At 62.3% G+C, this 14885-nt stretch overlaps 1 protein-coding gene across 1 annotated transcript; it reads left to right on the forward strand.

Annotated features, from left to right (window-relative positions):
- Window positions 1-3951: 3951 nt before the first annotated feature.
- LOC130605547 (prominin-1-A-like) lies at window positions 3952-12025 on the forward strand. Its single transcript, XM_057421103.1, has 22 exons — window positions 3952-4118; window positions 5320-5381; window positions 5577-5782; window positions 6190-6310; window positions 6437-6500; window positions 6859-6948; window positions 7191-7381; window positions 7458-7532; window positions 7823-7886; window positions 8138-8309; window positions 8554-8706; window positions 9169-9292; window positions 9449-9540; window positions 9701-9785; window positions 9898-10041; window positions 10289-10360; window positions 10551-10640; window positions 10770-10823; window positions 11012-11092; window positions 11404-11472; window positions 11558-11647; window positions 11897-12025. Exons 1-22 carry the CDS (start codon window positions 3986-3988, stop codon window positions 12011-12013), a joined length of 2349 nt encoding a protein of 782 aa, XP_057277086.1. The 5' UTR covers window positions 3952-3985; the 3' UTR covers window positions 12014-12025.
- The last annotated feature ends 2860 nt before the right edge of the window (window positions 12026-14885 follow it).

A 14885-nucleotide genomic window follows, 5' to 3' on the forward strand; every position in this document is an offset into this window, starting at 1 on the left:
GCTTCTTCCAAGGAGAAGACGGGAGGTGCCGGGGGAGGGCGGCTGTGCTCACCAGCTCACCCCAGCAGCCTCGGAGGGGGTGGCCGGGGATCGGGTCCCCCCGAGGTGGGGTTGCAGCGAGCGCTGGGGTGGGGGTGGCTGGGGTGGGGGGTGCGTGTGCGCGTGCAAGGGTGCGTGTGTGAGAGGTTTGTGTGTGTCTGTGTGTGTGTAAGGGACCCGGGGCCGGGGGAGCAGCCCTGCGGGGTGGGGGGGTCGGGGGTGCACCCCGCTGTCTCCACCAGAGCCCCCCCCCCAGTTCTCACAGCTCGTGTCCCGCTGCCCCGTGGGGCCGTGGTTGCACCCTGTGTCTTGCCCACTCGTGGCTGGGACTGCAGGGGGTGGCCGAGCCGGGAGGGGGGGATGTGCTGCGTCCCCCCTCCTGCTGCTGTCCCTGGGCTCGGGCATGAGATGGGAGCCCCTTGGCTCAGCCCTGGGCTGCTCTCGAGCCCCATATGCCCGGAGAGTCGCCTGCATCAGCTCCCGGGCCCCTCCAGGGGCAGCCTGGAGGTGGAGGGCTCAGCCCCACATCCCCTTTGCAGGGGGTTGGCTCCAGGGTGGGAGCCCGGCGTGGTGGGGAGAGGGGCTCTGGTTTGCAGTTAAGGTACGATTCTTGCTGCCAGACTCTGTGGAGGGTGCAGGACCCTCGCTTCCCCCCCCCCCCCCCCCGGGCACACTGAAATGCCTTTTTGTTTCTTTTTTGTTTTGTTTTGGGTTTTTTTCCTCCTCCCCTCCATAGTTTGTGCCATTTATGAGTCATGTATGGTACCAATAAAATGACTTTTCGGTTTGAGGCTGTCCTGAGCGCTTATTCCTGAGCATGGGACCCGGCTGATGCAAGCAAGGGAACCCCCCCCGTGTCCCCTGTGCCCTGGCAGGGCGGCTTCTGTGCTCCCAGGATGATGCCGGCTCTCCTTGGGCTCCTGGTTCCCAGCCAGGCTCCGGCCGGCTCCCTGCCATGCCGTGGTGGAAAGCAGAAATCCCAGCAAGGACAGAGCACGGGGCTGCTGGGAAACCGCCCTGTCCCTGAGCCAGAGCAAACAAGCAGCTCCGAGCCTGCCAGGATGCCAAGGTGATGGGCATGTATCCTGGAGACCTGCTGTGGGAATGGAAGCAGCAGCGGGGCAGCAGTGGAGCAGTGTGGAGGTGTTCTGGAGGGGAGGGTGGTGGTGGCACAAAGGAGGGGCAGGTGAACCCCCCCCCCCCAGAGAAGGAGGGACAGCAGCAGCCTCCATGGGGGGTACCCCAATAATCCAGAAGCTGGGTGCCTCTGTGCCAGCACTGGGGGCAAAGTGCTGGACCCCAGTTCCCTCAGACCAAGGCAGACAGCTAACCCCAGAGGTGGCTTTTTGCTGTCCCTACTGGGTGGGGGGCAGCTGGGTCTAGCCCCCAGTGGGGGCATTGGGGACACAGTGGGCTAAAACTGGATGTTTCATCTAAAGCACCACTCCTGGCCAAATGTGTAAATGGGGTGTGGGTAATGGTGGGGTAGGGGCAGATCTGGCAGTAATGCGGGAGGAAAAAGGAATTCAGGGGAAAGCAGGCTCTTAAAATCAGGCTGATGGGGAGGCAGGAGGATGGTTCCATGTCTCTGCAGCCAGGGCAGCGATGATACTTGCACCAAGAGATGCCACCTTGCTGTCCTTCCCTCTGACAGGACTGGGGGCCAGGGGGTTGCAGGATAGATGTGCCATGATGGGAGCTCATGGCTGGGCAGGCAGGAGCAGGGTGGTCCCTGGTGAGCCCATGGTGTGGTGGCACCAGGGCTGAGGTGTTGGTGTCCCCCCTCCTGACATGCAGCCTCCGTGGGGTTCCCTGGGCTGAAGGAGAGCGATGCCCTGCGGAAGCGGATTGTTCCATCTGCAAAGGATCCCGTGGAGGCCTGGCCAGATCCTGCCCTCACACAGCCACGGGGAGCTGGGGGCACACGGATATGCAGAAGCGCAGCGCCCAGGGCAGCAGTCCCCGTCCCACTCAGGGTCCCTTGTACCCAGCTCTGCTGGTGGAGAGCCCTGAAGCAACGCTTTGGGGTTGAGGTCTGAGCTGGGAAGGTCAAGGTTGCCCAAGAAACCCTGAAACCTCCCTCCTACATCAGCCCCAGTGCTGTGAAAAACGAGCTACTTCCTGCTCTGGTTTTCCCCTTGCTTCTGTGTCCTCCTCTCTCCTGCCCTGGTGCCAGTGCTGAGCCAGTGTGAGGGTCCCACACAGTGCCCTGGCACCCAGCATGGGCCAGGCCAAGAGGGAACCCTGAGGCAGAGCTGCCTTCCTGTGCCACCTTCGCCCAAGGTCATAGGGAGCAGAGACTCCTGCTTGTGCCAGGGAACACGAAGCAGGAACTGGGGAGGTGGCAGCCAGCAAACCATAGGTACAGGGGTGCCAGGGAGCCTGGTTTAAATCACAGCACAGCACAAAGGGCGTAGGGTGTGGTTCCTGCAGACCGCTTGCAGGGCCCGTTCAAAAGCACATGATGCCCCATGCAGGGACCGAGGGCCATGCTGGGGGGCACTGGCTGCCCCAGGGAGGTGTGGGGCACAGCTGAAGGCTGGCGTGGGGGCAAGGTGGGCAGCGTGGGGGGCTCTGGGCACGGTGGCTGTGGCAGAGTGGTCTGCTGGAGGAACCAACATGTGTCTGGCAGTGTGGAGCCAGAGCTGGGTCTGTTGGGCAGAGCAGGAGCAACACCTGGGCACGGGGTGGCGGTCCTGGGGGCAATGGGCTCTTCCCGCACCCGAGCCAGGTGTCAGGGTGGGATGGGGCAGGCGCGGGGCGGGTGCAGGGGGGGTCCCTCCGGCAAAGGAGGGTCCCGGGCGGCTGCACGCCCCGGACAGACCCCGGGGGGCCGTGGCGGAAGGGGCGGCCCCGTCCAGCCCTGCCCACCCGTCCCGCGGTGTCGGCGCGGGGCTGAGCCGTGCAGAGGAGCTCCTGCTGCCGCAGCCGCCCGCCAGGACACGACCCCCGGGGCTCCTGGCCCGCGCCCACCGGGTGCGTCCGCGGCACGACCGGGAGCGACCGCCGGGACCCCCCTCCCTGCCCCCGGCTGCGGGTCCCAGAGCCCCGGAGCCGGGCGCGGGTGAAGGACCACGGGCGGTCGCAGGGGCAGAGCCACGCGTGGGTCCGCAGCGTGGAGACCCCTCGGTGGGCAGGGAGAGGGATGGAGCCGGGCAGAGCTCCAGCCTTGGAGTGAAAACCCCGCGAGTGGCTCCTGCGGCTGTCCCGCACTCGGGGGATCGGGGTGAGTGTGGAAAAGGCTGGGTTCGCCGCAGCGTCCCGTTTGGGAAGTTTTAAATGCGAACCCTGGTTCTGTGTCTGGTTTGTGCTGAAGCTGTGGCCGGCGCAGTGCGCCCATCCTGAAAGGATGCAGCTGGTGCTGAAGGTGGAGCAGGCGGGATGGCTGCTCTCGGGATCACTGTGGGTAAGGAAACCAAGAGGAGGAAACCAGAAAGGGCACGGCAGCTCTGCAGGGACGGGGCTGTCCCCTCCCCTCGCCTGTGCTGGTGCAGGTCGGTGCTGACCCTGACCCGAGTACAGAGGCAGCCTGGGGTGGCCGTGTGCCAGGAGGTGACAGTGGCAGAGGCAGGGTAGGGCGATGCCGGCATCGCAAGCAGGTGAACCTTAAACAAGCCATAAAACGCGGGCGCTGGCGCTGTGCGGCCGGGCCGAAAGGGGCAAAGGTGCCGGAGGACAAGGGTACGTGTTTGGTCCCTGCTTCATCCCCCACAGCCTCTCTGGCGGGCATCTCCTGCCCGCTCCCCCGCCCCGCTGCGGTCAGGATCCCCACCTCTGCTCGGTGCCGTCCCGCAGCTCTTTCCTTCCGGGCAGGACCCAGCAGGTGCCTTATTTTTCTCTGCCCACATTTCCTGCTCGGAGGCAGGAGGTAGGGCAGGAGGGGAGCCTGCACCCAGCCACACCGACAGCCCTGCTCTGTGCCCAGGTGCTCACCGGAGCTGCCGCGATGGAGCTGATGGGGAACGTCTCGCAGCCTGTGTATGGCCCCGGCCCCGAGGCGCCGGGGAGCAGCACCCCTGGCCTGGTGGGGATGGTCCATGGATTCCTGCGGATGGTGCAGCCCAACACCCTGCCCATAGGTGGGTGTGTAGTGATGGGGGGCTGGCAGTGGGGTGGGGGTGCTGCTTGAAGCTGCAGGGTCCTGGTTGAGTCTGAGCTCTCCTGTACCGAGACTGTCCATCTAGCATTTAAATGCTGGGGTGCTGGGTTAAGAGGGTTATTGTGGGGGCAAATGGAGGGGGATTCCTGACGACTGCCAGCTCTGTCCTGCTTGTGTCCCATCACAACTGTGGGCAGCCTCAGATGGGGCCCAGAGGAGGCTTTGCTGGCAGTGACACCCTGCAGAGTCCTGCCCCATCCTCCCTCCAGGCATCTTCATGCCAGGCAGAAGGTGCAGAGCAAACCCTGTGGTATCTGTAAGTCTGTGGGGCCCTTGCCTGACTTGCAGCCCTCTGTGCTTGCAGGTGATAAGGTGTACTTAGGCAGGACCCGGTTTGGGGCCACCAAAAGCAGCGTGTCCCAGTGCCAGTACCCACAGGGCAGCGTTGCAGGCACTCCCTCCTCCTCCTGCAAGGGGATGTGGGGCTGGCACATCTCTCTCCCAAAGTGGTGGCAGGTCCAATTGGGCGATGCCAGGACCCTGTGGCTGGTTGATGCCCTGGGGCAAGTGCTGCCTTGCAGGCAGTTTTGCCACCCTGGCTGCTGGCACTTGTGCTTCCTCCTTCTCTGGGCCCAGCCCCTGCTTGCCAGCAACTTGCAGGCAAACCTGTGGCTGGCAAACAATGTAATGGCTTTGTGGCCTTATTAGTGGCACGCATATAGCAGGGCACAATCACACCATGGGCCAGCACAGCTTGTAATGAGGCCATGGGACACAGGCAGGATGAACTCTGGGGATCAGGAGGCAGCATGGTGGGTGGGGTTTGCCCCAGCATTCACACCACCCTCACACTGGGATGGGCTGCAGGAGAGCAGCCCAAGGGGAGCCAATGTGGCTATTGGAGCATCCTCCTGGGGTGAGGACCCCCTTGCTCTGGGGACCCCTGTGAGCCTGGGTGCTGGGCAGTGCTTCTGGATGCAAAAGGCTGTGAGACACAAGGCTGAGGTGCAGCTGGAAGGGAGAAACATGCCATGCCCTCACAGCCACTCTGAGCTGCAGCATTGGAGGTCATGCCTGGTGCTGGGGGCCCCTCTCTGTGCAGAGCAGGGTATTGGGGCCCTCCTAGACAGCACCTCAGGGTCCAGCGCCTGCTCACTGTCCTCTCCGCTCCTTTTTCCCAGAACTCATCACAGGTTTTGGGCAGTCAGAGAGTGAGGAAACCACCGGGGAGGAAGTTGCGGAGGTGAGCAGGGAGCCAGCAGCCCAGAGCACCACGGGCTGGGGGATGCTGGTGGGTGATGCTCTGAGGCTGAGCCCTGGGTGATGGCCGGCAGCAAGGGGGGATGTGCAACCCCTGGGGGGGACCCATCCTGGGTGTCCGGATGGGACCCTCAGAGCTGGGAAGACTTCATGGGCACTGCCTCTCTTCCCCTGCCAGCTGTTGCTGTACGAGCTGGGTTTCCTGGTCTGCACAGCCATCGGGCTGCTCTTCATCCTCCTCGTGCCGCTGGTGGGATGCTGCTTCTGCTGCTGCCGCTGCTGCGGGAACTGCGGGGGCCGCATGTACCAGAAGCAGGGCCGGCGGACGGGCTGTCGGCGCAGGGCGCTCTGGGCCTCGGTCCTGCTGGTCTCCGCTCTCCTCCTGTGAGTGCGCTGCCCGGGAGGCTCCGGATGGGACCCAGGGGCGGGTGGAAACGCCGGCGCTTGGCGGCCGTGTCAGGAAGCTGCCATTGTTCACAGGAGCAGATCCCAGCGCGGCGGGACAAAGGAGAGGAAGCGGCAGCAGTGGGGAGCTGGCCCTGGGGGGCTGCGTGTTCCCGACAGCTTTGCTGTGGGAACTGCGGGGTGCACCCCGCACCGGGCTGCTCCTCTGTGCCTCACTTTCCCGTGTTCCTCCTCTCTGGTCCCTTGGCTGTGTGCAGGGATGCTCTGGAAGCAGGGCTCGGTGGACCCTTCAGCCTGGGGTTGGTGTGGGTGGATTCAGGGGCTTCCTGGTGGGAGCATCAGGACTGAGCTCCCCACACGCTGACCCTGCCACCCTTCCCTCGTAGGGCTGGTGATGTTTGCGCCTTCATCAGCAACACTCGCTTCTCCCAGGCTGTGTGCGGTACCTTCCCCAACGTCAACACCACCCTCAACAATGTCCGCATTTATGTGGCCTCCATCCCCCAGGCACGCTTGGGCCCCCTTCCCTGGCTGGAGTGGCTGATGGGGGGCAAGGGGCTGAAGGAGAGGACAGCAGCCCAAATAGCCCCCCGGGGAAGGGTCCTCACTGACAGCCCATCTCTGTTCCTGCAGCAAATCAATTATATCATCGACAGCAGCGATGTGCCGCTGAGCCATGCCAACCACAGCCTCCAGGGTGAGGCTTGGAGCATCCCCAATGCACCCACGGCAAGCAGGGCTAGGGGTGCTTCATGGGTGCCCTGCTGCTGTGCAGATGCTTGCTGTCTCTGAGGGCTGCTGGGCTGGCTCTCATGGGTTTGGAGTCTGGGGTCTCTGCTGGACTGCTGCTCTGCTCCAGATGCTGCTTTTCCCTATCCATGCTCCTCTCTGGGGAGGGTGATGCAGGTGGTGGCAGAGTGGCGGCAGAGTGGCGGTGTTGCCTCTGCCCCCTACCTGTGGGGTGGGAGTGGGATGGTGTCCCACACTGGGGGACCTTTTGGCAGCTCTCCTGCGAGCCTTGAGACCCCACCATTGACACCCTCCCATCTCTGCAGACATTGGGCTCAACCTGGGTGGCACGATCACGTCAAGTATCAGGAGTGGCACAGACGGGGCTCTGGGATCCCTCCAGTGCCTCTTGCAAGGTAATGGCCCAATCCATTGGAAGGGACTTGGGGGAGATGCCAGGGCTGAGAGCTGGGGTAGGTGCATGTTTGGGAAAGGCTCCCATGGGGGGGGGGGGGGGGGGGGGCGGGGGGTCCATCTGGCCTCCCAGCTGCAGCCTGGGGCAAACACTGGGACTTTGGGGGGGTGCCCCTATGTCGCATTTTTTGTTGGGTCCCCGAGGTTCAGCTGGATGAGGATGAGCTCTGTGCTGTCCCCCTAGAGATGAAGACACTGTGGGCTGCCTTCAGCAGCATTGCCAGCACTCGCTCGCACCTCGAGGCTCTGCAGAGCAACTACAGTGAGCGGCTGGCCATCCTGCGGGATGGGCTCAACCAGACCCTGCAGCGCTGCGGCCAGCCCTGCAGCAGCGTGTCCCTGCACGGCCTGGCCTTCAGCGCCAACTTCAGCACAGTGAGGAGGCGCAGCATGTGGGGTGAGGGTCCCTCCGGCCCCCCGCAGCCCCCTCACCACAGGCTCTTCCCCACAGATCCCCAGTGTGGAGCAGCAGCTGGAGGCACTGCGTGATGTGTCTGACTTCGACATAGCACTTGATTTGGAGAGGGTAAGTGGTCCCCCTGTGCCTGGGTGCTGCTGTGCTGTGCTGTAAGGGGGTGGCTTGGGAAGAGCCTGATGGCAGTAAATTGCTGTCAGTAAAGGGAAGGGCTGGCTGGAGGCCTGCTTGTCCCGAGCCTGCCTGCTGTGCCGCCAGCCCTGGGTGCTGGTGTGGTGGATGGGCGCTGGGGGAGCCTGGCTGTCCTGTGCCACTGGGATCTGGGGATGGAGGGGATGTGCTGCTCAGCCTTGGGCTGCAGGCAGGGATGTGAGCTATATGCTGTGCCCCCCTACATGCAGGTTAATGACACACTGAACACGATCACTGACAAGGTGCAAGAGGGGTCCCAGGATGTGGTGACAAGTAAGCAGGGCTTTGTGCCCCGTGTGCTGAATTACCCCCTCTCCCAGGGCTCTCTTTTTCCTTCTCACCCCATCCCTGTCTGGAACCCTCCTCTGCTGCTGCTCTGCTGCCTGCAGCCCTGGCTGTCCCCAAGTGCCACCCTGTTGATGCTGTTTTTGGCCACAACTGCCCCCTTCCCATCCTCTCTGGCTTCCCACTGCCCCAGGCTGTGGCAGCAGCTTGCAGCACCAATCTGTCCCCATCCCCTGCAGAGACCCAGGAGGAGCTGGGCCTCATCAGGCAGGAGATCAGGAGCTTGAAGGAGCAGTTGCAGGACCAGTTGCCACTCGGGGATGTGGAGGAGAATGTTGGGGCCTTCGTGGGCAACGCCACATCAATGCTGAACGAGTACCGGGAACCAACCATTGCCTTGGATGGGCTCAGGTAGGCAAGCGGATGCTGCCATCCCCTGGCTCCCTTGTCCAGAGAGGCTCAGGCTCTGCATCCTCCAGCTTCTGGAGATGGGGGCTTGCTTGGTGCAGGTGGCCAGAGCTGTGCCTTGCAGACACCTGTTCCCCTTTCCCAATGGGATGCCTGGGGGCTTTGTCCTCCCCTAGCTGGTGGGATGCTGGGCGCTGCTCGGGGTGCCACATCCTGCTGTCTGACCCCTGACCCTCCTCTGCCCCAGGTGGAGCGTGTGTGTCTTCCTGTGCTGCATGGTGCTGCTGGTGGTCCTCTGCAACGTCGTTGGCCTGGTGCTGGGGCCCCTGGGGCTGAAGGAGAACGTGCTGCCCACCCAGCGCAGCAGCCTCTCCAATGCTGGCGGGAACTTCTTCATGGCGTGAGGCTCCCTTGGCTGCTGGGGATGTGTGGGAGCAGTGGGCTGGGTGGACAGGCCTGGCAGGGGGATGCTCAAGCTGTTAAATCATCAGGTTACTGTGGCTGAACAGCCTGCATGACGGTAACTCACAGGGCAGGTGGTGAAAGCATGGGTAAAACACGGTGCTGGTGAAAGGAGCTCAAGCAGAGCCCATCCAACCACCACTGGCAGGGACCTGGCAAGTATGTGAGGTCCTGCAGCTCTGCAGGTGGCTTGCAAAGCTGTGCCCGCGTCTGAGCCCCAGGGTACAGCCTGGCTGTGCTCCTGGGGCCAAAGGCAGGGCGACATGTGCTTATGAGAATGGTGATGCTTCCTGGTACTGCTGTGGGGCAAGGGGTGAGCAGGCTCCAGGCTCTGTTAGCAATGGGGAGCATCAACACTGGGGCATGTGGCCTTGGGTGTTGACAGTGTCTGTCCTGGCAGAGGGGTTGGCTTCAGCTTCATCTTCTCCTGGGTGCTGATGCTGCTGGTGGTGATCACCTTCGTGCTGGGGGGGAACACCTACATGCTTGTCTGTGAGTCCTGGCACAGCCAGCAGCTCTTCCAGGTGAGCTCTCCATGCGGAGACACCCTTGCCCAGACCCACTGCTGCCTTTCTGAAGGCCGCTGGTGCAGTGGAGGCGTTGCTGTGTGGTTTGGGATGCTCCTCCCAGTGTCCTGCCCTCCACCATACCTAGTTTTTCCATCATTTCCCTCCTTTCAGATTCTGGACACCCCTGGCCTGATCCCTGGCTTCAACCTGTCAGAGCTGCTGGGCCAGCAGGATGGCACAACAAACTTCTCAGAGATCTATAGGTGGGTCCCAGTCCTGTCACGGTGTCTTTGGGGAGGGGTAAAACTGCTCAGCACCCTCGGATGCTCCCTGGGATGGGGGCAGCTTGCCCTGCCTGGGTGAGGACATGCTCCTGGTGGCCTTTGCCTGCCCTGTTTTCATCCCTATGTCCCCATCCTGCAGGCAGTGCCAGCAAGATGCTGCCCTGTGGCAAACGCTGCACTTGGACCAGAGAGTGTCCTTGGATGAGCTCTTGAATATCAGCCAGGTGAGTGTGGGGTGCCAGGGTCTGGGGGGCAGAGCTGCAGATGTGGGGCTGCGAGTGGGGATACAGCGTGGGGCCAACACCGTGCCCCATCACGGTTCCCCTCCTCTGGCAGTACACAGGAGAGATCTCCACAGCCTTCGAGAAGATGAACATCACCCTGGACCCCATCTCCCTGCTCAGCCAGAGCCAGAGAGACTCGCTGACAAACGCCAGCCAGGCCGGGCAGCCCCCTAACTTCACCCTCACCCTGGAGCAGGTGGGCTGGGAGCACCCTAGTGTTGGGATGGGGGGGTCCAGATGTGTGTTGGGGGGGTTCCACTGAGCCCTCCCCTTTGCTGCTGTGGGACTCCCACTGAGGCTCCCGGGGTGTCTCTTGCCATCCGTGTCACCCCTTGGGGCACCTCCTTCATGCGGGAGGCCCTGGCTCCAGTCTGCCCTGCAGGGATGGGGCATGCACCCCCCCGTGAGCCCCATTCTTATGGCTCTGTCTCTGCCTTTTCCAGCTGGATCAGAGCGTGATGCAGGGAAGCCTCTTGGATCTGGCTGCAGAGCTGGAGCAGCTGGGAGACACAGAGGTGGGAGACCACAGCACCTTGGGACCGTGGCCACCCTGTCCCCAAAGCCACTGGCTGTGTGGGACAGGCTCTGCAGACATGTCTCTGTACTGAGCTGGGTACCAGAAAACTCCAGCCTGGCCCCACATCAGATGGCTGTGGTGGGGCGAGGACTCCATGGTGGGCGTACCACTGACTGCAGCTCCTGCAGGGCTTGGATGTGAAAGAGGACCTGAAGGCTGATGCTCTTGAGTTGAGGGAGCTGGATAAGGAGATGCAGATGAGCTTCTCTGGGGAGCTGGTGAGTGATGCCCAGGTGGGGAAGATCATGGGGGTTCAGGCTTGTGCTCCCAGAGAGCTTGGAACCTGCTGGCACGGTCTCAGCTGAGCTGTGGGCTGCTCCTCTGACTCCCCCTCTCTCCCTCCACAGCAAAGCCTGAAGGAGAACATCCACTTGGTGCAGAGCAGGGCTTCCGAGCTCAAGGTAAGCTGCGTAAGGGGGCCTCCTCAGCACACCCCGGTCCAGGGCACCCTGCATAGCACCCTTGAGGCTCCACATTGGATAGCGGGAGAAAACCTGCAGTCTGGGAGCACTGGTGGCTGCTGCCAGACAGGGAGAGATGTGAGGACCCCGCTTCCCTATCATGTTGCTGAGGGCACCTTTCACCCCAGGCACAGACAAACACTGCGCTGAATGAAGCCAGCAAAGCCCAGGAGTTCCTGGAAAGGGAGACCATGAACATCATTAAGAACGTGAGCTCGCCTTGCCCTGCTGCAGGGCTACCTTGTGGGGCTGGGACTGGACCCCCACATCAGGACCTCCCTCTGCTCAGGGATGCCAAACAACATCTGGCTGTTCATCCTGCCCTGTCAGCTTCTCTGGGGGTCCCTGCACCTCTGGGTGCCTCCTGCCTTCAGGGCCCTCCAGGCAAGGGGCTGGGGCAAGCCTTGCAGCCCGGTCACTGCTGGGTTGAGATGGTGTGGCAGCCCTGATCCTGACACAGAATGGACATTGGGTGGGTTGGGAGTGCAGCACCTCCACTCTCTGCTTGCCCCTCTCCCAGGAGACGTGGGCCTTCCTGGAGGAGCTGTTGGATTTCTTTGAGACCTACATCTCCTGGGCCAAGAGCAGGGTGAGTTGAGCCTTCCTTGTTGGGGTAGAGGGAATGGGAGGACAGGCTGCAGGGTTCTGGGGACACTTGCATGTCCTGTCTGCAGCTGAAAGAAGATGTGGCACGTTGCAAGACCATAGCTCAGACCCTGGATAACATGGAGGCCATCACCTGCGACTACATCCTGGACTCTCTGGTGAGTGGGGCAGCGGTGTGTGTGGGGTGGCACATGTGTGTGGTGTGGCAATGAGGTCGCATCATGCACAGGATGAGGAGTACCTGTCTCTGTCTCAGCAAGCAGGGCTTGGCACCTTCCCAGCAGATTGCTGTGGATAAGAGCAAAGGCCAGGCTGTCAGAAGGGATGGATAGGTGGTCTTTAGGGGGGGCTAGGAGAGGCTCTTCCAGTCACTGTCTGGGCCCTGATGGCTCTCCCCCTGCACCCAGAATGCCTTCTGGTTCAGCCTGGGCTGGTGCACCTTCTTCCTTCTGCCCAGCATCATCCTGGCCGTCAGACTTGCCAAGTTTTACCGCCGCATGAGCATCGCCGATGTCTACAGGTGAGGAGTCGCCCACCTGCTGTGACCACACTGGGCCTGGGGTTCCCCCTGCACAGTGCAAACCGCCCCTTGGCGTGCCTCATGGCAGCCTGTGCGGCTGGTCCTAAAGTAACACAGGCTGGGGACAAGCGGCTTGGGACCTTCAGCCTCTGAGGACGGAGATGTTTTGGAGAAGAGCCTGGCTCTGCAGCTCCTCTTTGGGCAGCCCGAAGTGCATGCAAGCCCCTTCAGAGGAAGGAGCCTGGCTTGCATGGCATGGCTGCAGCTCCCAGCCTCGCTCGCAGGTCCACCACCGACTCACTCTGCTTTGCACCATGGTTTGTGAGGGGTTCCAAACGGGAGCACAGCACAGAACACAGCACGCTGCATGGTTGGTGCTGTTGCCACGAGGGAGCAGTGCTTGCTCATCCACCCATGGCCACCGGTGCCCTGGGGCTGCACCCCCAGCCTTCTGGGGCCCTTTCCCTGTCTCTCCAAGGGCTCTCTGAGCAGCAGCCCCACTGCCAGTGCAGCTCCAACCCCTGAGGGTAGCTGCTGAGGCCCTGCAGTGCAGCCGGTTTGCTGGGGGCTCCCTGTGCCCCCCCCCCACCGCTCTGCAGGGGTGCCAGGGTTTGCAGCACCCTCATGCCCAGCACAGCCCCCGCCACCCGTCCTGCCTACCTGTCCCACTCCTCCTTGCTCCATGCCCCGGCTGTCCTGGGACCCATGCCTGGGCTGTACACGGCGACACGGTGGTGAGGCAGGCTGGGCCATGCCTGCAGCGTGCCTGGTGGCCCCACAGTCTTCCGCTTCCCCTGCAGCCAGCAGCTGAGCTGGTTGGAGACACAGGCTTGGCGCCTGGAAATGGGGGAACTGAAATCACGGCACTGGGGAGCTGTGTGCCACTGAGCTGGTGAGCATGGGGCCCCATGCTGCCTGCCCAGGGAGGGGGCAAGGGGGCTCTGGGGGCAGCCATGTTCTCAGGGCCTGTAGGAGCCCTTGCTCTGTGTCCATTGAGATGGGGCAGTCAGGATGGAGGGGACCACACCACCCTGCAGCCCCTGTGTCCTCGTGTGCTCTGAGGGAGACCTTGTCCCACTGAGGGGTGCTGGGCTGTGCCAGGAGGCATCTTCTTGCCCCACTGACACTGTCCCCTTTTTTCTCCCCTCCAGGAATGAAGCTATGGAGATGTAAGTAGCAGTGGCAGGGCCTGTGTGGGGTGGGGGGGCAACTCCTGTGGCATGAGGGTGGACAGGGCACAGAGGGGAACAGGTGAGTGCAGGCCAAGGAGGGTGATGGCATCAGGGCAGGACTGGGAAGGTGGGACCTGTCCTGGGGTGCCCCCATCATTTTCCCACATCCCAAGTTTGAGGGTGCTGCTGCTCCCAGCCTCCGCCATGCTGGTGGGGCGTGTGGGAGTCTCTGTACCGTCTTTCCTGTGGGTGCAGGTGCCAGGAGTGGGATAGCATTTGGCCATCCCAGCGCATCCTGGCTCCCCTCTGCGGCTGGAGGTAACACAGGTGACCTTGGTTTTGCAGGCCCCCCACATTCAACTTCTACAAAATCCCCCGGCCAGCCACAAGGCATTAGTGCTGCCCGCAGCATGGCTGCGGTGGAGATGGACACTGCACCTCTGGCCGCTGTGCCGCCTTCCGAGCGCTGGGGAACAGGGTGGAAACCCCCAGTTCCCATTATATGACCATGCCCTGTTGCACACGGGAGGAGGGCTGCCTCTTGCACTGCCCCACGCGGGACTTTACCCCCTCTCCACTGGACCCCGTGGGCTCAGAGCAGCTTGTGCCATCCGTGCCCCCGCAGCCTGCAATGCTGGCCAGCGGGAAACTGCTCACCAGGCCCCTTGCTCAAAAAGGTATTTATTTTTGCAGGGAGCCTGGCTCCAAGGCTGTGATTGTTCTGGTGTCAAACAATAAACAGGGCATTTGTGTGCACTGCAGCCATGGGGCCGTGCTCTTCACATCCAGCTGTGCACTTCGTGTCCAGCTCTGAGGAATGATGCATGGGTAGGGGCAGAGAGGGTTCTCCACTGCTGGCCTGGGACTAGAAGGCTCCTGCTGCTGCACACATGCTCTGCCCGCAGCCAGCTCTTGGAGTCCTCACCCAGCCCATGGGTTGATGCAGGACCATTGCTCAGCATCACCGGTGCTGGGTGATGTTCCCCTCACCGGGCAGCCCTCTGCACCCACAGCTCAGTGGGTGCTACATCCTCCCCTGGGAAAAGCTGCACCAAGAGTCTCCTGTCCACGAGGCACACTCCATGCTGTCCCCAGCACCCTCCAGCTTTGTATCACTGCTTTGTATCACTGTGGGTTTCTGGTTAGTTTATGGGGTGCCTGCAGCCTGCACCTCCCTGTCTCTACTGGGTATGGTAGCAATGACTTTCAGTGTCCACCCCTGCATGTCCCACACGGCTGCACAGCACAGAGGGGCCTGCCAAGAGCTGCATGCACAGTGGTAACAGATAAGCCAAGGGCAACTTGCTTTGCGCCTATGGTGTTGCCTTGCGCTGCTCCTTGGCGCAAGCACAGGGACCATCCTGAAAGCCAGGACATGCACAGGGGATGTATGTGAGCAGCTTGCCTCATTTACTTTGTTGCAAAGTCCCAAGTCTCTCTGGAACAGAGCAACGGGGCTGAACTGGCCCGCGCACCATCCACTGTCACATCTGCTTTATCGCTTGTTCCATTTGCTTTCAGATCTTCTAATCGCTGCTTTTTTCCTCCAGGCCTTATCTGAAGCTGCCTTACCTCCTGCTATCTGCCCCTAGCACCCATCCTGACTGCAGGGAGATCCATGCTTCCTATCAGCCTGATGAATCTGTCCTCTGGGGTGGTTCTGCCCACATGGATGCCTGCACTTTCTGGTCCTTGGGGGGGGTT

This window comes from Pezoporus wallicus, unplaced genomic scaffold (assembly GCF_028554395.1).
Source record: "Pezoporus wallicus isolate ANWC-B61680 ecotype Strahan unplaced genomic scaffold, APGP_CSIRO_Pwel_v1 contig_3365, whole genome shotgun sequence".
Taxonomy (NCBI): Eukaryota; Metazoa; Chordata; class Aves; order Psittaciformes; family Psittacidae; genus Pezoporus; species Pezoporus wallicus.

What these genes read in the sequence shown, in the direction of transcription:
- LOC130605547 (XM_057421103.1), top strand. Translation starts at nt 3,986, where the DNA reads ATGGAGCTGATGGGGAACGTCTCGCAGCCTGTGTATGGCCCCGGCCCC. An exon ending in TGCCAACCACAGCCTCCAGG is followed by an intron (nt 6,501 to 6,858) that starts GTGAGGCTTGGA and finishes CCATCTCTGCAG; the next exon opens with ACATTGGGCTCAACCTGGGT. An exon ending in AACTTCTCAGAGATCTATAG is followed by an intron (nt 9,541 to 9,700) that starts GTGGGTCCCAGT and finishes CCCATCCTGCAG; the next exon opens with GCAGTGCCAGCAAGATGCTG.